The sequence below is a fragment of the Odocoileus virginianus genome, chromosome 19 (genome assembly GCF_023699985.2).
Source record: "Odocoileus virginianus isolate 20LAN1187 ecotype Illinois chromosome 19, Ovbor_1.2, whole genome shotgun sequence".
Taxonomy (NCBI): Eukaryota; Metazoa; Chordata; class Mammalia; order Artiodactyla; family Cervidae; genus Odocoileus; species Odocoileus virginianus.
In genome coordinates, this window is record NC_069692.1 from 15,961,098 (window position 1) to 15,984,437 (window position 23,340).

A 23,340-nucleotide genomic window follows, 5' to 3' on the forward strand; every position below is an offset into this window, starting at 1 on the left:
TCCCTCTCCACCTGATTCCTCTGGGTCTTCCCAGTGCACCAGGCCCGAGCACTTGTCTCATGCATCCCACCTGGGCTGGTGATCTGTTTCACTATAGATAATATACATGCTGTTCTTTCGAAACATCCCACCCTTGCCTTCTCCCACAGAGTCCAAAAGTCTGTTCTGTACATACTTTTATATCCCTTTATTAAATCAATATGTTGCAGGCTTTTTAAAAAAACAGTTTAATTTATTTTTGACTACACTGGATCTTTGCTGCACTCAAGCTTTCTCTAGTTGCAGGAAGCCAGGGGCTGCTACTCTTTGTTGTGGTGCTTGGGCTTCTCCTTGCAGTGGCTTCTCTTGTTGCAAATAGACTTCAGTAGTTGCAGCACGTGGGCCCAGTAGTTGCTGCTTGTGGACTCCGCAGCACAGGTTTGGTAGTTGTGGCTCATGGGCTTAGCTGCTCTGTGGCATGTGGCATCCTCCTGAACCAGGGATCGAACCTGTGTTCCCTGCGTTAGCAAGCAGACCTTATCAACTGTGCCACCAGGGAAGTCCCACTCTACTAAGTTTTAAGGAGACAGTTTATGTTGTTCACATGGCTATACCTAACTGAAACGGAGTCTGGGGAGTGTAGTTTACTCCTCCGCCCAGCTATATTGCCCAGTTCCTGTGGAAAGGGAGCGCAGCTGTGGTGGATAGCTATTGATTGCTACCAGGACATTGTTACACTTCCCTGTTTCTTGGTGCTTGGAATGTGTTAAGGAGGAAGCTGGGGCCTCCTAATTCAGTTCCTTTATGTACTTCATTAGTTAGTCTAAAGAGTGTCTTAGAATTCAATTTCTTCTTGCCTTTTTTTAAAAAATTATTTTATATTGGATTATAGTTGATTAACAGTGTTGGGTTATTCTTCTTGCTCTTTATAAACTTTTAAACCTGAATTTTCCCTGGGCTGCTTCTCACTTCTATAGTAGTTCTTTTCTGTATGTGTTTTCCCTCTGTATTTTTCCTATTCTTATTTTCTTACGGTATTTTTGTATTTTCTCATAATTTCTGAGACTTTAAAAATATACACATGTATAGCTATATGTATATTCTATTTATAGTTATATAATGTGTAAATTATACATTATTAAATAGCATGATTAAATATGTAATGTATAAGTTACATATAGAAATCATGTATTTGATGCTGTATAATGTATATAATATATAATTTAAAATATATTTTAAAATTTCTTTAAACTTTAAAATCTCAGGCTACTATTTTCATCCAAATCCCCCAGCATGATTTTATTACTTCTATGGGAGAGTACCTTACCTATCCTTTCTTAGATTTATGTAGTTAATATGACCCACTAACCAGAATATTAAGAAAGGGAAGTTTCTGTGCTTATTTTCTAATGTATTTTCATTATTATAATGATAAGCAATGGACATATGTTTTATCATGCTCTATATTTACAAAGAACTTTCAGATATATGCTCTTATTTATTTCTTGCTATGGCCATGTGACTAGATTAGCTTGATTTTTTTTTTTTTTTGAATTTAAAGTTCTAAGTGGCTTTATTCAATGATTCATGAATTGGGCAGCATCCCCATCTAGTAAATAGAACAACGCTCCTAGATTGTATTTTTTTATTTTCATTTTTTGGTTGCATTGAGTCTTTGTTGCTGCGCCTGGGCTTTCTTTAGTTGCGGTGAGTGGGGTTACTCTTTATTGCAGTGTGCTTCCCATTGAGGTTGCTTCTGTTGTTGTGGAGTACAGGCTCTAGGCTCATGGGCTTCAGTAGTTGTGGCGTAGGGGCTCATTAGGTTGTGGCTCATGGCCTTAGAACATGCAGGCTTCAGTAGTACATGGGTTTAGTAGTTGCAGCTTGCAGGCTCCAAGTTGTGGCGCATGATCTTTGTTGCTCTGCAGCATATGGAATTCTCTAGGACCAGTGATTGAACCCGTGTCTCCTGCATCGGGAGGAGGATTCCTATCCCCTGCACCACTAGGGAAGTCCTAGATTATTTTCTTTTTCTCATGTATAGTTGAGAAAAAAGAGACTTACTTATAATGATAGAGCTTGTAGGTAAAGTAGTGAGGACTCCCAAGTTTTCTGATTTCAAATTTAGTATTTTATTTACTTTAACATCTGAGCCACCAGGGAAGCCCATTTTATTCACTATCTTTATTTAAATATTTTTGCCTTTTTCCTTTTATTTTTTGCCTTTTTAAGTATAGAAATTTCAGTAGTACACATCTCATATTTCTCATTTGTAAAATAAAGGGTAGGCTAGATTATTTTTATATTTCCATCTAGCTCTAAAATTCTACCTGTAGGGTTTTGGAGGATCTTAATTTAATGTTAGTATGGGTGCTTGAGAGTTTGCAGTTAATAAATGGAGAAATTTATTACAAGTTTTTAAAAAATATATATATAGAGAGATAAACCCAGAGAGCTAAAATGGACCTTAGAAATTATCCAGTTCAAAATTTTACTAATTTCAGGAATCCTTTTTCTAATATCTCTGATAGTGGTTTCTCTATTTGAAAGAATCCACTGATATTTTAATTCTTATTTGGTTCTCAGTTGTGGTGATGGATGCCTATCAATACAATTTATAGGCAGGTAAGAAGGGAAGGAAAAAATAGAGGAAGGGAGAATAGAGAAAGAGAAATTTTAAAAAGGAGTCAAAGTGTCATGTAGTATAGGCTGGGTTTTGGTAGTTGGATATTAGCAGTTGACTTTGTTGCTAATTACTGGAGTCTGCCTTTGGAACATCTTGCCTTGGGTTCTGTTAATTTTACTGCCTTGGTTCATGTAACCAGATGGAAAAACTTGGGAAATAACATATTTTAAATTTCCTATTAATTATTTTCCTGTTGTGTGAATTCTGTTATGTCATTTGTTCTTTCAGAAAAACTGACTTTTGTCTTTAGGACTGTATTCTTAAAGGGACTTTACAGAAAAAAATAATCAGTTTAATTTAGTTGAATGTTTTAATTTGTGGTAATAGTCTTTCTCTTACAAAGATTGCTTTGGATTTAAAGATACAAAGAGATGATTCATTCTCTGAAGAACATCATGATGATAGTGGTGGAATCTATGATTAACAAGTTTGAAGAAGATGAAATACGAAGTCAAGAGAGGCAGAAAAAAATCCAAAAGGAGAAAAGCAGTAGTTATTGCACAGACAATTGCTCTGATAGTGACTCGTCCTTCAATCAGGTGTGTTGTTTAATTCTGCCTTTATGTCTTGAAATAGTGTTTAATAATCATTAGCTTCAATGCATTCTTTATTAGCCAGATTTTTTTTCTTACTTTCTAGTTTTAAGAATCAGAAGAATAAGCAATAACAATGTGATATTAAACATTTAGTTCATGAAATAATATCTTCTAGAATTATATGTTCAGCAAATTATATCTGAACAGTTGTTAATGAGATGAGGAAATAAACTGGTAGATTTTGGATAAAAAAATAATGAAACAATCTGCTTAATCTCTAGTTAAACAAAAGATCTTATTCCCAATTCTTATTATTTAAATTTTAACTACACTATAGATGAGATATGGAGATAAAACATTTCCCTTATCTTCTGGAGATGAAAGTTGCTATGAATTGTTAGTTTTAAAATGTAAGCTTTTTATTTATGTACAAAGATTTGAGGCTTTATATTTTACCTTTCCCATTTATTGGAATCCTTGTCATTTGGCTACAACAGAGCTAGGAGTCCAGTGTCTAGATTAGTCCTAATAGAAAACAAAGGAGACTAGTTGGAGTAGGGCCCGTGATTGTACCACAAATTTCCATACAGAAATTTTCAGGCCAAGTGGAGTCTGTTTGACTTTCGTATGAATTCCATCTGATATTTTTAGTGAAACATTTTTACCTAATTGGTTCTAATATAGACACATAACTGTAACATAGATGCTAAATGCATACCAAAAAGGGATATGGGAAGTTTGGGTGAGACGTGAAATATGTATGTATGTTAATCACAGTTAAGACTACACTTTTGAAGGAAAAATGGCTTTGAAATTAGTCAAGGCAGAATGTAAAAGTTATCACTGCATTATTTAGCAGGAAATATTGTGCTGAGTTTTAAATTTTATAAGTCCAGTTAATTATCTGATGTGATGGAGGAAGTGACAAAGGTTGTGAATTTTCTTCATGTTGTGGCTATTAATCATCCCTTGTTGATGTACTCTTTGGAAGAAGAGTATGCTATAGAGATTTTAGTTCAGTTTAATGCAATCAGATGGCTTATTCAATAGGTTTACTGAACTGCTATTTTTCAAGGAGATTCTGGAAAGGAAAGGCACAGAAACACCTAACTTTAGAACTCTGAGGACTCGTAAGATTATACTTTCTTAGTTATTCAGTTCAGTTCAATTCAGTCGCTCAGTCGTGTCTGACTCTGCAACCCCGTGAACCACAGCACACCAGGCCTCCCTGTCCATCACCAACTCCCAGAGTCCACCCAAACTCATGTCCATTGAGTCAGTGATCCCAGCCAACCATCTCATCCTCTGTCGTCCCCTTCTCCTTCTGCCCTCAATAATTCTCAGCATCAGGCTCTTTTCAAATGAGTCAGTTCTTCGCATCAGGTGGCCAAAGTATTGGAGTTTCAGCTTCAACATCAGTCCTTCCAGTGAATATTCAGGACTGATCTCCTTTAGGATGGACAGATTGGCTCTCCTTACAGTCCAAGGGACTCTCAAGAGTCTTCTCCAACACCACAGTTCAAAAGCATCAATTCTTCTGCACTCAGCTTTCTTTATAGTCCAACTCTCACATCCATACATGACTACTGGAAAAACCATAGCCTCGACTAGATAGACCTTTGTTGACAAAGTAATGTCTCTGCTTTTTAATATTCTGTCTAGGTTGGTCATAACTTTACTTCCAAGGAGTAAGCATCTCTTAATTTCATGGCTGCAGTCACCATCTGCAGTGATTTTGGAGCCCAAAAAAATAGTTAGCCACTGTTTCCACTGTTTCCCCATCTATTTGCCATGAAATGATGGGACCAGATGCCATAAGCTTAGTTTTCTGAATGTTAGGCTTTAAGCCAACTTTTTCACTCTCCTCTTTCACTTTTATCAAGAGGCTCTTTAGTTGTTCTTCACTTTCTGCCATAAGGGTGGTGTCATCTGCATATCTGAGGTTATTGATATTTTTCCTGGTGATTTTCATTCAAGCTTGTGCTTCTTCCAGCCTGGCATCTCATGATGTACTCTGCATATAAATTAACTAAGCAGGGTGACAATATACATCCTTGACATACTCCTTTTCCTAGTTGGAACCAGTCTGTTTTTCCATGTCCAGTTCTAACTGTTGCTTCCTGACCTGCATACAGGTTTCTCAAGAGGCAGGTCAGATGGTCTGGTATGCCCATCTCTTTCAGAATTTTCCACAGTTTATTGTGATCCACACAGTCAAAGGTTTTGGCATAGTCAAAAGCAGAAATAGATGTTTTTCTGGAACTCTCTTGCTTTTTCTATGATCCAACAAATGTTGGCAATTTGATGTGTGGTTCTTCTGCCTTTTCTAAAACCAGCTTGAACATCTGGAAGTTCACGGTTCATGTATTGCTGAAGACTGGCTTGGAGAATTTTGAGCATTAATTTACTAGCGTGTGAGATGAGTGCAACTGTGACGTAGTTTGAGCATTCTTTGGCATTGCCTTTCTTTGGGATTGCAATGAAAAATGCCCTTTTCCAGTCCTGTGGCCACTGCTGAGTTTTCCAAATTTGCTAACATATTGAGTGCAGCACTTTCACAACATCATCTTTTAGGATTTGAAATAACTCACCTGGAATTCCATCGCCTCCACTAGCTTTGTTAGTAGTGATGCTTCCTAAGGCCCACTTGACTTCACATTCCACAATGTCTGACTCTTGGTGAGTGATCATACCATCATGATTATCTGGGGCATGAAAGTCTTTTTTGTAGAGTTCTTCTGTGTATTCTTGCCACCTCTTCTTAATATCTTCTGCTTCTGTAAGGTCCCTGCCATTTCTGTCCTTAATTGTGTTCATCTTTGCATGAAATGTTCCCTTGGTATCTCTAATTTTCTTGAAGAGATTTCTAGTCTTTCCCATTCTATTGTTTTCCTCTATTTCTTTGCATTGATCTTTGCATTCTTAGTTATTAGATAAATCATATGTCTACACTGAAATTATTTCCTAGATGGTGCAGTGGTAAAGAATCCACCTGCAGTGCAGGAGACACATGAGTCCATTTCGATCCCTGGGCTGGGAAGATTTCCTGAAGGAGGAGATGGCAACCCACTCCAGGATTTTTGCCTGGATAGAGGTTCCTGGTGGGCTATAGTGAGTGGAGTCACAAAGAGTCAGACGTGGCTGAGCACATGTACACTGAAATTAAACCAGAAGAGAAAAAAGTGGAGCATGTTAATTTGTTGTAAGAAGTACAAATATTTAGATCTGAATTGGATTGATTAACTGGCAGTTAAGAGTGTTAATATCAAATGCCAAGTTATTTCTCATCATAGAATCTTAGATTTTTGAAGAAATTCAAAACTTTGATAGAAATGGAATCATACTTTCAGAAGATGTTTTTGTTTTTTGCTTTGGTTCTTGAGAAGGATCTTGCTTTAAGTTTATATGGCTCCCTTTAAAGTGCCTGCCTTATGAATATGACTTTGTTTCAGAAGGGACTAATTGAATTGAAAGTGAACTATGCCCACCACCAACACGGCATGGGATCCCTGGATCTTTGGGAAAAAATCACATAAATGCCAGAACTGTCCTGAAAGGTCTGTTAGTGTGGCTGAGATGTTTGTGTATGCTTTTGTTTAGTGAAAAAAAGATTCTCTTGCTTTAACTGACCAAAGAGAGGCTGAATTAATATGCTCAGAATTGAAAGAGTGTCTGAAGATATATCAATCATTCATTCCATTAAATATTGATGTTATTATTGATGCCTTCAAAATTGATTTTACTTGCACTGGGCTTTAAAAAAGCTGAATTGTTCTGTGAATAATATTTAGTCAAAATTTTGATGCTATTTTGATATTAGTAGAACACTTGTATTTTATAAATAGAATGGGTTTTATTTCATTGTTATTTTAAATATTGACTCCTAATTGTATATTGAATCATTATTTAAAAACTTTGGACATGACTTCCGTGGAGACTATTTGTGTAAGTTTTATCATATTAAAGAATAAAGTTGGCTGATTTTTACTGTAGTTGTGAGCAGAGAATTGTCAAAGGATTTGATACTGTGATTAAACATGGAAAAGTCTGCAAAATAATGCTGAAGATAGATGTACACTTTGTATGGAGAAGTTGAGTTTAGGATAACGGTCACCTGCTCTTCTTTTGTAACGTGAACCTGTATAAGGCATTTTTTTGCTTTCATGGCTACCTCTCCTTAAAGCCCATCCTTTGGTCCCTATGGCAGGCAGAATAACATCTCTTTCAAAAACATCCATGTCTTAATCCCCAGAATTTGTAAACTGTTACCTTACATAGCCCAAGGGACTTGTAAATATGATTAAATTAAGATGGGGAGATTATTCTGGATTATTCAGATGAGCCAGATGTAATCACTGGCATCCATATGAGAGAGACTCAGGAAGGTCAGAGGCAGAGAAGGTGCTGGGCAGGCTGAAGTAGATGTCAGAGTGGTTGTTGGCTTTGAAGAGGGAAGGTGGCCCATGAGCCCAGGATGCAGGCAGTCCCTAGAACCTGGAAAAGGCAAGGAAATAGATTCTCCCCAGAAGGCAGAAGGAACACAGCTCTGTGGATGTATTCTGAGCTCTTGAACTGTAAATTGGTGTTGAGAACTTCCCTGGTGGTCCAGTAGTTAGGAATCCGCCTGCCAGTGCAGGGGACATGGGTTCAGTCGCTGGTCCAGGAAGATTCTACATGCAGTGGGGCAGCTAAACTCTTGTGCTGCAGCTGCTGAAGCTCACTCGCTCTAGGGTCCGTGCTCGGCGGCAAGAAAAGCCACTGCACCCCTCTGAAACTAGAGAAAGCCCACGTGTAGGAGTGAAGACCCAGCACCGTCAAAATATAAACAAATAAAAATCTGTGGCTATAGAAGGGAAAATATGGGTCACTGGGAACAACTAACAGTTAAATAAATAAATAAATTGGTGTTTTTTTAAGTCATGAAGTTTATGGTAACTTGTTACAGTAGCAGTGCCGAAACTAATATCGTCCCATTGTTACAGGTCGGGTTTGTTGTTTCTGCTTTTTACTTCCTGGAAAAGAAGCTATTACTTGGACTTTGTGTTTGAACTACCTCCTGGAAACAATTTGTACTCCATCTTGTTACTAGGTTTTGAATCTTTCAGTAAGACTTTCCTTAAGTAGCTCTTTCCTTTTATTGGGTGTGAGGCCTTTGCCCTGAGTATGTGCTATGCTTTGCAACCTTGTGGACTGTAGCCCACCAGCCTCCTCTGTCCATGGGATTCTCCAGGCAGAAACACTGGAGTGGGTTGCCATTCCCAGGATCTTCCAGGGAATCTTCCTGACCTAAGGATCGAACCTGCATCTCTTATGTCTCCTGCATTGGCAAGCAGGTTCTTTACCGCTGAGCTACTGGGGAAGCCCTTCCCCAGATGCACTGGATCACTTTAATTTGTGTTTTTCCCTAACTTCTCAAAACAGAGTATCTTGAGTTCAGCCCCATTTTTGGCCTCTCAAAATCTTTATAGAGTTTTACAGTGCTCTTTTTGGTGAGGAATTCTGCTTTTGAGGATGTCATAGTGCTGAAGAATCACAGGATTCTCTTGTTCAGTAGCATTGGCTAGAGCAATAAGATAACCGCAGCCCGAACTGTTGTTCAGAAGTTCCTCCATCTCTAGCTATCCTTAATTGATCAGACTTTTATTATTATTATTTGCCTTAGAAAAAGATTAAAAACCTAAAATCCTAAAAATGTAGAAAAGGAAAGGCATCTGAGACTAGAAAAAAAGAATACAGTAGTATCAATAGTGCATCTGCCTAGAGTTAAGCTTGAGACAGGTGGATTGGGAGGAGAATTGGTTAGGTGCAGGTGTGAGCTTGCTTGCTTGTTTTAAAGCAATGTCTTGAGACAATTTGATACCCGAAAAGCTAATTTCTTTAATTAACAGTGCTAATACCTTCATGAATATGTGTTCCTTTATACTGTTAAATATTAATAGGTTTTTGTTTTTATTTCTCAATGGTAGCACTTTTCACATAATTTAAGTATCTAGGAAATTAAGAACTTTATCATTTGAAAATATTTTAAAAACTTGTTTTTGTTTTGAATTAATAACTTTGTTCTATATTTAAGACTTGAAGAGTGGGTGCATAGTTTTAAGAAGTTTTAGATGCACTATAATTTTGAAAAGCTATTTTACATGAAGCTAATTCCTTCTGAATCTTGAAAACAAGTCAGACTCTGGCTCTGCCATTTATGAACTGTGAGCTTTGGCTTCTTAATCTCTTTCTGTGTCTCAATTTTCTTAACTGTTATAGAAGAGACAGTAATAACATTTACCTTATAAAGTTGCTTTGCAGGTTTAATGTACATAAAGCATTCTGCACACATTAAACTTGCCTCATATTAAGCTCTTCTATAAGTGTTTGCTGTTATTGTTCTAATCCCCGGTTGTTGTTTTTTTTTTTTCTTTTTCTTTTCCTTTTGTGAGAATAGGGAAGAAATCATTGTGCAGTTAGACATATTAAAGCCTGAGGCATAATTAAGTTTAATATTTATATATTTATTTCCCATAGACATTTGTTTCAACAACAGAACAGTTGTCTTTCTTTCACTAGTTGTATTTCAACGGTTTATACAATTTGCAAACCAAAGATTTAAAAACAGGTTTCTAGGGCAATTAATTTTGATGGATGTGTGAATTTTGTACTTAGTACAGTTATTGACTAATGTGAATAATCTTCAGTTTGTGTTGAATAAAGTGAGTACATCTCTGTAAAACAACAAAAGTTACAGAATGCATCTTGTGTTCACTATCTTTAGGTATACCTTGTTTGACAGAAATGTATACAAATCTTACTTTGGCATTTAAAGACCACCTTTAATTAGTGTCTGTATGATCATGCAGTAGGACCAAAATTCATCTTAGATTCTCAGCCTGATCTACTTCTTGCCCTTTCCCCTGTAGAGTTTGCTCAGAAATTGTTTGCTTGGTTTACAATTTCATACATGTAAATATGTTTAAAAAATATTTTTCCTTTTGGAGTCATCTACCTATATTGATATCACCAACAGATCTATGTTGTGTTGCTTTAGCAACGAAGTTAGCAGATCCTGCTCCCTCAAGAATTTGTCTATTTATTTATTTCTTGACTGTGCTGTATGGCATGTGGGATCTTAGTTTTTGGACCAGGGATCAAATCCATGGTCCCTGCATTGGAAGCATGGAGTCTTAACTACCGGACCGCCCTTTTTTGGTGGGGGAGAGGGGCAGGAGTTTTTAATATAACTGTTTCAGCTGTTCTAAATACTTCGAACAAATCTGTATTCAATGGAACACATTACCTGCATGCTCTAGTTAAGTCAATTATTGCAGTTAGTTGCAATGGAAATTTGCCCATCCACTGACACACAAGAACACTAGAGGAAATGTTAAATAAAGAAAACCTTTAAGGTAGGTATTCTCACTTTCCACACTTTTAGACTTATTCTGATTTCTAGTGTAATAAGTTATTTCATTGCTTATGTACATTTTAGGAGTAATTTATACTGTGTTTAAGATGACAAAGGAATCGTATAGTAATGCATGCGTGCTCAATTGTGTCCGACTTATTGCATCCCCATGGACTGTAGCCCACCAGGCCCCTCTGTCTGTGGGATTTCCACAGTGGGTAGCCATTTCCTACTTCAGGGAATCTTCCTGACCCAGGGATCGAAACCTGAGTCTCTTGCATCTCCTGCATTAGCAGGTGGATTCTTTACCACTGTACCACCTGGGAACCCAATATCTTATATAGGTTAGTAAGCATATTAATGAGGCCACTCCATAATGATGGCAGCTTTTATTTTTAAGCAGTTATTTTAGGTATTATTTAAATTGCTTTGGCAAGAAAAAGATTCTTTCCTTTCCCAAAACAGTTTATGGTCTACTATAAACTTTTTTCTAGATGAGAGTTTTTACTTCAGGGATTATTTGCTTAAGAGAAGGCATGAAGAAAGGTTACAGAGAAGTGCAGAAAAGAAAAGGAACAAAAAAGTTCAGTCAGCATTATAGTTATGGTTTGGGCACCATTAGTGTCTTCTTATTTATTCATGTTGTTTTATCTTTGTTTCACAGATCTCAGATTCCTGGGTGTAAAATACTTTTTACTTTTATATGTCTTTTGAGTCTTACAATGTCCTGCACGTTGCAATTGCTCAGCAAATGATAACCTTCCTATATAGGAAGTTACACTGTCCTAGTGGAACATTTAAGTTCTCACTAAATGCATTGGGATACAAAAATTCTAAGTTTGCTGCCAAACCAAACCAGTTCATTCCCTTCTCTTGTTCAGAATGCATCTTGTGCTTGGAATTATATTAAAATCATTTATAATAATACCTCTAAAAGGCTAATAAATGAGTGAAGGAATGTATGTCCTGTTAATTGTGTTACAGAGTTACAAATTTTGTCAAGGAAAATTACAATTGATTTTAGACCAGTTGGATCCTGGGCAACCTAAAGAGGTAAGTTTAAAGGACAACTGTCAAGTTCACTCAGATATACTTATTATATATTATAATCAATAGCAGCTGGATTATTTCTCTTCAAGATAATCCTTTAATATCATGACAGTTCTAGACTTTCATCCTGCTAGACCTTCTAGTCTTGAAATGAAGAGTCACAGAATAAGAGATGGTCTCCTTAGAGAATTGTCACAGTTTATAAGAGGAAATTTTTACTTCTAGTTTCAGTTTTCAAGGAGATGAAGTTATGAGCAGTTTTCCCCCAAATTGTTCCTTCACTATTGCTTTGTATGTGATAGTGATTTCTCTGAAGAAAAAAAACTTCGTTTAATGCTCTTTCTACTTTGGAAAGTATGAGCAACTTTGACACATATATTCATTTATTTGAAAAGATTTTTTAAAAGCAGCTTTACTGAATGTATTTCTTTATATTGTAATAATTATATAAATTAATTTTATGAAGTTTTCTTTCATTTGTCAGTGTCTGTTTCTCTTGACATAAAAAATTATAGGGTTTTTGAAGTACCTGACATCTCATACATCTTAACCATTTGGTCTCAATTTTGCAATATATTGTTTTTCTTCAACTTTTTATTTTAAACCAAATGAATAGCTATGACTTACTCTCACTGATCTTTTTTTTTCTCTCAGCATTTCGCATTCTTATTTATTTTCTAGATTTTTAGTAAATGTTTCAACAGATCAGCAATGGGACCTGACTTTATATGGTAACAGTATTGTTGTTTTTAAGTGGATTGTTTGGAAATCTGTACATGATCAGAAACATTTGTTCTGAACAAGTAGTAAATTGTTAATGGAGTTTTGTCCTAAAAATTAACCGAAAAGGAGAAATTTACTTATGTTTTTAAATTCTCTCCCTAGTCCTGCTTATCCTTATCCCAAATAAAATTGTATTTAGAAGTCTTTCATATGAATATATAGACATTTAAAAACACATGTATATTGTATCTTTCACCTAAAACTTGACATCCTGATTTGGAGTGCCTGGTATCCTAAGGTCTTAGCTTTTTGACTCTTCATGTTTTTTTTTTCCCCTCTCACTAGACTTCAGTCAGCTGAAAAACAACCAAGTTTTGAGGAACTCACTAGTTGGAGAGTGAGAGGCAGAGAAGCTTTATTCCACTTCTGATTGGAATAGAGCTTTTTGCCACTGCTGTCTCTTGGGTCATACTGTCCTAAGTGAATTCTGATTGGATTTTAAGAATTCTGATTGGATTTCTTCTCAAAAAGATTTATATGAAAATTCAGAAATTCAATTTTGCATCACATTGCTGAATGATTCCCCCCCCCACCCCCACAGTGGTTACAAGGTCAGAAAATATGATGTAGAAGCAAAAGCAAATTAAAATCAATTGTTTTGTGAGAATTGTTCATATGTCTTGGAGTGGGAATGCCTTACCAGGAACATCTGGGCAGTGTTTTAGAATTAGAGTCCTCAAACTGTAGGACTGAAATTGGGTGGCCTTGGCCTGCAATAGCTTAGAGTAGGGTTTGGTTCCCAACCAGAGACTGGGCTGGGTCATGGCGGTGAGAGCCCCAGATCCTAGCCACTAGACCAGTGGTCAGTGACAAGGGCCCTGGCCCTTCCACTTTGCCAAAAAAAATTTTCACAAAGATGGGAAGTAGTGAAGCAAGTGAAGTATTTATTAGGAAAAAGAGTATAGCACATGTGGATAGACATTTTGGCAGACTCAGAGGGAGAGTCCCTGAGTTGTGCCCACATGGCAGTTTGAATCACTTATATGGAGCATTTCTTTCAGGTTTCCTTTGACCAATCATTATGATTTGCCTGGTGTGCCGTCCATATTTTGTATATCTCAGGATTCTTGTGTATGCATGCATGTCTTAGCCAAGATGGATCCTACTGAAAAGACTTCTGGGTAGAACATCCCTTGACTTGACTCCAGTTTGGTTTCCAAGGAGCCTTTTCTGCACATTTGTGGTTGGGGAGGTCTCCTGACTGTGGGAATGAGAAATATGTGTTCTCTGCAGGGTCCAGCCTCCTCCCTTAATTTCCCTCTATTCTTGTCTTGGAGTTTCCATCAATAGAGAATGAATCTCCAGTTGCTTTACCCTGGGGGGACCCATCTGCCTCCTACCTCAGGACCATGTGTGGGGGATTGTTCTAGTGAGGAAAGTGTACAGGAGGAGACACTGGGACACTATTCTGGCTTTTCAGATTTGACCACCACACCTTCTCCTGTTCCCCTCAGACATGTGACCCAGAATCTCCCAGTATATTAGATGGGCCAAAAAATTTGTTTTTCTTCAAAATCACTTCAAAAACCCTAGTGAACTTTTAGTGTTTTTTAGTTTTTGCATAACATAAAATAACCTATTTTGTTTCTCTGCTAAGCAGTCTAAAAAAAATCAGTTATCAAGAAGTGTTGCATGAAAGGGCATCTGACTCTCAGTTGGCTCTTTAAAGCAATTATCCAAACTCAGCCTTTCAATGTTTGTTAAATATTTTGAGAATTGCTGTTACTTTGGTGGCTGATTATTAATAAAAATTCTTTTAAAAAATTATAGGTGAGATATGAAGCCTTGCAAACATTGTGTTCAGCTCCTCCATCTGATGTCCTGAACTGTGAAAATTGGACCACTCTCTGTGAGAAGTTGACAGTGTATCTTTCAGATCCTGATCCTGTATTTAGTGTAAGGAAATGTTTACAGAAGTATAAACATTTTCTGTTTTTTCCCCTACCATTCTAGAAGCAAATGGAATATAATTTTCTTTAATAGTAGCTCAAATATTTACGGAATTTCACCTCCAACTTTTGAATTGTCAACTTTTTTTTTGGGGGGGGGGTGGAATTAGCTTACTACATCATGATTAAATTCAGGGTCTGGTTAGTATCACACTTCATTGCCAAGACAGACTTTATTAGCGTGAGTTTTGTTTTTATCTTCTAAAGGGACATTTCAGTATCTGTGTCATTGTTTTTCAGTTAAAACTATTTTAAAAGAGTGTGTTTTTGAAAGGATTCATATATGAAAACTTGAACTTGGAATGATTAAAATTTACTCTGAAAGATTTAAATAAGCATTTTCCTTATGTGTTTAAGTGTTAGAGATTGCTTAAGTGCTTAGAAGGGCTTCCCTCCCAACTCAGTTGGTAAAGAATCTGCCTGCAATGCAAGCGACCCAGGTTCGGTTCCTGGGTCTCAAAGATCCCCTGGAAATGGAAATGACAGCCCTCTCTAGTATTCTTGCCTGGAGAATCCCATGGACAGAGAAGCCTGGCAGGCTACAGTTCATGATTGCAAGAGTCAGACATGACTTAGCAACTAAACCACTACCACCAACTGCCTAGAAAGAGAAGTTGGGAAACTGTAAAGCTAAGACATTAATTTTACAGCAAATATAGACAATTGCAAAAATTAAGGTTGCAAAGTAGAAGAGGTAGTTATGTAAAAAATGATTCACATATGACTTCTCAGAAGCAGTATATGATGAAAAGCAAGGTTATGTTAAAAAGTGCAGTAATTATATGGGATTAAAAAAAATCTGGACTGTATTCCAGCATCACATTTAACTACAAACTAAGTTTTTAAAGTGCCTTTTTCTTCATAAATGATATATCAGTGAAGGAAAAAAGTGTCCTTAAAATATATGTTTTTTTAATATAGAATTTTTTAAGGTATTAGTAAAAGATAAAGTTACCTACAATACACATCATTCTAGATCATATGCTGGGAACACACTGAGCAAGACAGAAGCCTTTGCCTACGTAGAACTTACTTTCTAGAAGATGAGACAGTAAACAGTTCATAAAAATAAATCTCAATACCTTTTTACTACTTAAAAATACTCTTTCATCAATGAAAGTATAATTGTAGGGGTAAACAGAAGGGATTTGGAAACAAGTGATTTATTCATATTTTTTCTAAGAGGGAAAATGGTGTTTACTCAATCCTGGATGCAGTTCAACCATACTAACACCAGAGGGTGATGCAGACTTCTCAAAAATTCTGAAGGATTCAAGGGGGAAAGATATTTCAGGGTTACCTTTTCGCTTCAACGCATTCTAACAGGAAATACAATTGTTTAAGTTTCCCTTCTAAAGATAGAATAGTGCTCTAATAGGTTTTCTTTATTCCCATTATAAATATTGTAAAGATCATGCTGGGTCAATTTAAGTGGTTTGGTTTGGCCATTATATGCAGCAAGAGTTTGTGTGAGTACTTAAGGCAATAAAATTGGAAGAAGCAGTCACCTGAGGTGAGATGACAATAGAACCAATCATTTGAGTAGGAAACAAGGTATGATGTTCTTTTTGTCTAGAACTTATGCTTTGTCCAAATTGCTGCAACTATGAAAACGTGCTTCCCAAATTAATTAATACCCTATGTTCAGTAAGAATCTCTTGGGTTATTGCAATATATTTTTAGTCACTTGTGTATGCGTGTGTTAGTCATTCAACTGCATGTGACTCTTTGCGACCCCATGGACTATATCCCACCAGGCTACCCTGCCCATGGAGTTCTCCAGGCAAGAATATTGGAGTGAGTTGCCATTCCCTTCTCCAGGGTGTCTTCCCAACCCAGGAATTGAACCCAGGTCTCCCACATTGTGGGCAGATTCTTTACCATCTGAGCCATGTACATCTCCTTGGGTAACCATTTTCTTAAATTTATTAATCTAATATTTGACATAGGCAAGGTTATTAGTTTTTTCCTCAAAGTTGAACATTTGAGGGAATTTTATTTTTTTTTAATGAGGAATTGAATTTCACTATAAGATTAATCCCATCAAAGTTGGTATAATTAAAATGATAAACTGTCATTTCTAAGTACCTGTTAGTGTCACGTGCTGACTACATCTCTTATCTCATTTAATTTTTTTACATTGTGATAGTTTCTACTTTACGTTTTAATAATGTAGAATTTTACAATATAATATTTTTCTTGGGAGTAGGTAAAAGTATTGAAGTCCTAAAAGTCTAAACTTTCCATGTAAGCAATTAAAACAAAAACAGATACTGGATTTGGAAAGGAGTGTGTTTTTTTTTTTTTTTTTTTACATTTAGTACTCCTACTGTTTCCTTGTCTGATACCTTTACATTGTATCAGATTACAACAAATTATATTGTTTCCTTCCTTTAGTGAACCTCACTCTGCCTCCCCACGTGTGTATCCACTGTTACCAAATTTTACAATGTTCTGCTGCATTAGATTGGCTCTTAGTTTTTGTTGACTTTACTTTTTGCCAACCAACACAAGAATGTGCTGTTTTAGTTACATTTCTATTGAAGTTTTTGAATGGTCATGTATTTATTAAGGTTTTTGCTATGTGAAAAAATGATTCTTGCAAAAATAGATGATGAAAGAATCTTGGATACAAATTTTGTTTCATTTCCATAGGACCGGATTTTAAAATTCTATGCACAGACGTTTACACTTTCACCATTACATATGACCAAGGAAATTTATACAAGCTTAGGTATGTTAATTATATCATTTTCAAAACTTTTGAAAATTTGTGCTTAAGAAAAATGGATAGGAAATAACATTTTAGAAAGCATTATAACTGAATGGCATAATAACCTTATTTTTACTTTTCCTTTTTAGCTAAATATTTGGAGTTATACTTTGTTTCCAGAGAAAATCATATTCCTACTCTTTCAACTGGCATAGACATAAGTAATCCTAATGTGACCCATTTACTTAAAAAGGTATTTACTTTCTGTAATATGCTTTTATTTCTCTTGATGTAATTCTGTATTTAAGAATTCTAACCTTTTGAGAATGGTTATACACTGTTTTATAGATTCGTCTTCTAAATGAATATCAGAAAGAGGCTCCATCTTTTTGGATTCGACACCCAGAAAAGTAAGCCCCTTAATTTATACCAGTAATAAGATTAGGAGTCTTACTGGCCATGTGTTTTCCAAGTGGCTCAGCTGTAAAAAAATTCACCTGCCAATGCAGGAGATTGTGGGTTCGATCCCTGGGTCCGAAAGATGCCCTGGAGAAGTAAATGTAACCCACTTCGGTATTCTTGCCTGGTTACTCCCATGAAGAGAGGAACCTGGTAGGCTACAGTCCATGGGGTTGCAAAAAGAGTCAGGCACAACTTAGTGACTAAACAGCAATAAAATGATCACAACAAGGTAAAAAGAGGGTGCTGCAGCCTCAGGTTCTTTCATTACTGGTCTTTGAATCTTTGATACTTTGGTGAAGTTCCTTTAATGTTCTTTAAACTTTTCCCTTTTTAATTCTAAGATTTTTAATGAGGTTGTAAGGGTAACTGTGGTCTAAAAAGGAAAGTTAAATTTGAACAGCCAGTGTTGAGGTAGAACATAAGTTTTTAGAGCAGAGGAAATTGGGGGTGAATCTCATCTGTGCCATTTACTGAAATATTAAAAAATAAGGTTTTGAAATATTACTCATTACTTTATCATTCCATAAATAAAAAATGTCACTATTATATATATAACATATTTTTTTTTCTAAAAATCACTTATTTCCCAAACTATTAGGTATATGGAAGAAATTGTGGAGAGTACCTTGTCTTTGTTATCAGTTAAGCATGATCAAAGCCATCTTGTCTCACAAAAAATTTTGGATCCGATATATTTTCTTGCCTTGGTGGATACCAAAGCTGTGTGGTTCAAAAAGTGGATGGTAAGGAAATACGGATGTTTTTCTACCTTTCTTTGCATTGCTGTATTGTTTTAAAGAATAGCTGCTGTTTGTTTACAGTGTCAAGAATTCTAATCACATTTACATGTGTTAAATCACTTAATTCTAATAACAGTTTATGACATAGGTAGTATTATTATCCTATTTTACAGATGCAGCATCTGAGGCATAGAGAGGTAACTTGCTCAGTATTCTTTACCTAGTAGGTGGTAGATTCAGAATAGGATTTTAATGGTAATTCATTTGAATCTACTAAACTGAATGACCTATTCCAAATCATGTCTTATTTTATTTTTTAATTTTTAAAATCTTTCGGCCTTGCCACTCCACGTATGAGATCTTAGTTGCCTGACCAGGGATGAAACTTGTGCCCCCTGCATTGGAAGTGCAGAGTTAACTGTTGGACTGCCAGAGAAGTCTCATATCTTAATTTTAAAGCTATGAATTTTTAAAGAAGATGTGGTAAACCATAAGGGTTCAATTTCACTTTTCTCTGGCTTATACATGTCTGCAAACATCTCTTCATTTGCCACTTCCTGAATCTGCAGTTTAGAAAATGTGTTTAATGCCTGAATGCTGGTGACTTCCTGTGGAACTGACCCCTGCCTTAGAACTGTACTAATATTAAAAGACTGTTAAAGACTGTTGCCTCCCTCTTCTGCTGCTGAGTAAGAGTAGTCTGTGTCTGACAGTAGTCATAGTTATATTGGATTGTGTTCTTATATCTTTGTCCCTCTTAACATGTGTTTGTTGCAGTGGGAAGGATGGGAATGGGGCCATATCTTGCCATGCAAATCATGCAAAGCAGCAGCATGCTTCATTACTACTTAACGTGATTTGGATGTTATCTAGCTGATGCATTGCTTTTTTTTTTTTTAATTTTTATCTCAACTGTATCAGTTCAGTTCAGTTGCTCATCATGTCCAACTCTTTGCGACCCCATGGACTGCAGCACGCCAGGCTTCTCTGTCCATTACCAACTCCCAGAGTTTACTCAAACTCATGTCCATTGAGTTGGTGATGCCATCCAACAATCTCATCCTCTGTCAGAGCCTTCTCCTCCCGCCTTCAATGTTTTCCAGAATCAGGGTCTTTTCAAATGCATCAGTTCTTGGCATCAGGTGGCCAAAGAATTGGAATTTCAGCTTCAGCATCAGTCCTTCCAATGAATATTCAGGACTGATTTCCTTTAGGATTGACTGATTGGATCTCCTTCCAGTCCAAGTGACTCTCAAGTGTCTTCTCCAATACCACAGTTCAAAAGCATCAATTCTCCAACACTCAGCTTTCTTTATAGTCCAACTCTCACATCCATACATGACTACTAGAAAAACCATAGCTTTGACTAGACAGATCTTTGTCAGCAAAGTAGTGTCTCTATGCTGTCTAGGTTGGTCATAGCTTTCTTTCCAAGGAGTAAGTGTCTTTTAATTTCATGGCTGCAATCACCATCTGCAGTGATTTTGGAGCCAAAAAAAATAGTCTTGCTGTTTCCGTTGTCTCCCCATCTGTTTGCCATGAAGTGATGGAACCGAATGCCATGATTTTAGTTTTCTGAATGTTGAGTTTTAAACCAACTTTTTCACTCTCCTCTTTCACTTTCATCAAGAGGATCTTTAGTTCTTCTTCACTTTCTGCACATCTGAGGTTATTGGTATTTCTCCCAGCAATCTTCATTCTAGCTTGTGATTCTTCCAGCCTGGCATTTCTCATGATGTACTCTGTATATAAGTTAAATAAACAGGGTGACAATATACAGCCTTGACATACTCCTGTCCTGTTTTGGAACCAGTCTGTTGTTCCATGTCCAGTTCTAATTGTTGCTTCCTGACCTGCATACAGATTTCTCAGGAGGCAGGTCAGGTGGTCTGGTATTCACATCTCTTTAAGAATTTTCCATAGTTTGTTGCAATCCACACAGTCAAAGGCTTTGGCGTAATCAATAAAGCAGAAGTAGATGTTTTTCTGGAACTCTCTTGCTTTTTTTGATGATCCAACGGATGTTGGCAATTTAATCTCTGGTTCCTCTGCCTTTTTAAAATCCAACTTGAACATCTGCAGTTCACGGTTCATGTACTGTTGAAGCCTGGCTTGGAGAATTTTGAGCATTACTTCGCTAGCGTGTGAGATGAGTGCAATTGTTTGGTACTTTGAACATTCTTTGGCATTACCTTTCCTTGGAATTGGAATGAAAACTGACCTTTTCCAGTCCTGTGGCCACTGTTGAGTTTTCCAAATTCGCTGGTATACTGAGTGCAGCACTTTCACAGCATCATCTTTTAGGATTTGAAAGAGCTCAACTGAAATTCCTTAACTTCCACTAGCTTTGTAGTGATGGTTCCTAAGGCCCACTTGACTTCACATTCCAGGATGTCTGGCTCTAGGTGAGTGATCACACCATCATGGTTATCTGGGTCATGAAGATCTTTTTTGTATAGTTCTTCTGTGTATTGTTACCACCTCTTCTTAATATCTTTTGCTTCTGTTAGGTCCATACCATTTCTGTCCTTAATTGTGTTCATCTTTGTATGACATGTTCCCTTGGTATCTCTAATTTTCTTGAAGAGATCTCTAGTCTTTTCAATTCTATTGTTTTCTTCTGTTTCTTTGCATTGATCACTGAGGAAGGCTTTCTTATCTCTCATTGCTATTCTTTGGAACTCTGTATTCAAATGGAACTATCTTTCCTTTTCTCCTTTCCCTTTCACCTCTTCTCTTTTCTCAGTTACTTGTAAGGCCTCCTCAGACAACCATTTTTCCTTTTTGCATTTCTTTTTCTTGGGGATGGTCTTGATCACTGCCTCCTGTACAGTGTCATGAACCTCCATCCATAGTTCCTCAGGCACTCTATCATATCTAATTCCTTGAATGTCTTTGTCGCTTCCACTATATAATCTTAAGGGATTTGGTTTAGTTCATACCTGAATGGTCTAGTGGTTTTCCCTACTTTGTTCAGTTTAAGTCTGAGTTTGGCAATAAGGCATTCATTATCTGAGCCACAGTCAGCTCCCAGTCTTATTTTTGTTGACTGTATAGAGCTTCTCCATCTTTGGCTGCGAAGAATACAATCAGTCTGATTTCAGTGTTGGCCATCTGGTGATGTCCATGTGTAGAGTCTTCCTTTGTGTTGTTGGTAGAGGGCGTTTGCCATGACCAGTGTGTTCTCTTGGCAAAACTCTATTAGCCTTTGTCCTGCTTCATTCTGTACTCCAAGGCCAAATTTGCCTGTTACTCCAGGTATCTCTTAGCTTACTACTTTTGCATTCCAGTCCCCTATAATGAAAAGGACCTCATTTTTGGGTTTTGTAGGTCTTCCTAGAACCGTTCAATTTAAGCTTCTTCAGCATTACTGTTCGGGGCATAGACTTGGATTACTGTGACATTGAATGGTTATCGTATCAGCTGTATGATAATGCCCGGTTAACCAAAGCATCTGTTTGGTGCTTAACATTTACCTGACCTCCATATAGTGTATGTTTGGTAAATGTTTGCTCAACTTAATTTAGCCTGAACTCTTTGTTCTTCATGGCAAATAGATGGGGAAACAATGAAAAGAGTGACAGAGTATTTTTTTGGCCTCCAAAGTGACTGAAGATTGTGACTATAGCCATGAAATTAAAAGATACTTGCTCCTTGGAAGAAAAGTTATGACCAACCTCAATAGCATATTAAAAAGCAGAGATATTACTTTGCTAACAAAGGTCCATCTAGTGAAAGCTGTGTTTTTTCCTGTAGTCATGTGTGGATGTGAGAGTTGGACTTAAAGAAAGCTGAGCACCATAGAATTGATGCTTTTGAACTGTGGTATTTGAGAAGACTTTTGAGAGTCCCTCAGATAGCAAGGAGATCCAACCAGTCCATCCTAAAGGAAATCAGTCCTGAATATTCATTGGAAGGACTGATGCTGAAGCTGAAACTCTAATACATTGGCCACCTGATGCGAAGAACTGACTCATTAGAAAAGACCCTGATGCTGGGAAAGATTAAAAGCAGGAAGCGAAGGGGATGACAAAGGATGAGATTGTTGGATGGCATCACTGACTCAATAGATATGAGTTTGAGTAGGCTCCAGGAGTTGGTGATGGACAGGGAGGCCTGGCGTGCTGTGGTTCATGGAGTCTCAAAGAGTCAGACACGACTGAGCTACTGAACTGAAACTGAAACTTTGTTCCTCAATCTGATATTTGACCTTTTTCTTTTTTTGATTATCAAATTATACTGCTATTACAGAACATATGCAAAATATGTAAAAGCACAAATAAAATTAAGTATCTCTAATTGTATACATGGGCATAACAACTATTGAGATTTTATTTTATGTAGTTGTATGCTTTAAAAAAGACCTAAACAGATTAATTTTAACACATCTTATTCTAAGTGCTTCTAATTAACTTTTTTCACTTAACATTTTTATTGTCAGCACTTAATTCTAAAGAGAATCAGACACATCACAGGAAAACCAGCCAACAGAAAATTATTAAATAGCTCCCATTGTGTTCTGGTATTACTAAAATTTATCACATTCTTCACTCATCTAAGGCAGAAGTTGTCATACTTTATGTTAAGAGCCAGGCAGTAAATATTTCTGGCTTTGTAGAGTGTCCTGCCTCTGATGCAACTAATCAGTTCTCTGCCATAGCATAAAACATTCTTCACCAAATATCAGAAGGCAGCTAACTTTGACCTGAGGGTTGTGGTATGTGAAGTATGGTCTAAGGGATGTACTATGAGGCTTTCTTTTCAGAACATGGTCAATAGTTTAATTGTAAGGCAGCATATTTCTCTTACTAAACCTGAAAAGTGGATTAATGATTTTTTTAAAAACATTTTAAGCTACAAGGGTTAAAACACAGAAAGTGAGAGTGAAAGTCACTCAGTTGCGTATGACTCTTTGCGACCCCATGGACTATATAGTCCCTGGAATTATCCAGGCAGGAATACTAGAGTGGATAGCCTTTCCCTTCTTTGGGGGATCTTCCCAACCCAGGGACTGAACCCAAGTCTCCTTCATTGCAGGTGGATTCTTTA

The 23,340-nt window shown here is 36.8% G+C and overlaps 1 protein-coding gene across 6 annotated transcripts in view; it reads left to right on the plus strand.

Moving 5' to 3' along the window:
• The window catches only part of TBC1D32 (TBC1 domain family member 32), a 187,722-nt gene that overhangs the window by 10,682 nt on the left and 153,700 nt on the right, over nucleotides 1–23,340 (plus strand). For 5 of the 6 annotated variants that reach the window (XR_011481887.1, XM_020887469.2, XM_070449894.1 and 2 more), the window contains 7 exons: nucleotides 3,027–3,204; nucleotides 11,579–11,647; nucleotides 14,198–14,323; nucleotides 17,032–17,110; nucleotides 17,239–17,342; nucleotides 17,438–17,499; nucleotides 18,150–18,294. Coding sequence is in view for 5 of the 6 variants with exons in the window: in XM_020887469.2 (XP_020743128.2) it covers nucleotides 3,027–3,204; nucleotides 11,579–11,647; nucleotides 14,198–14,323; nucleotides 17,032–17,110; nucleotides 17,239–17,342; nucleotides 17,438–17,499; nucleotides 18,150–18,294 (763 nt within the window). In the remaining variant the exon portion in view is untranslated. The remainder of the gene's footprint in view (nucleotides 1–3,026; nucleotides 3,205–11,578; nucleotides 11,648–14,197; nucleotides 14,324–17,031; nucleotides 17,111–17,238; nucleotides 17,343–17,437; nucleotides 17,500–18,149; nucleotides 18,295–23,340) is intronic. The other variant, XM_070449893.1, reaches the window with a different exon arrangement.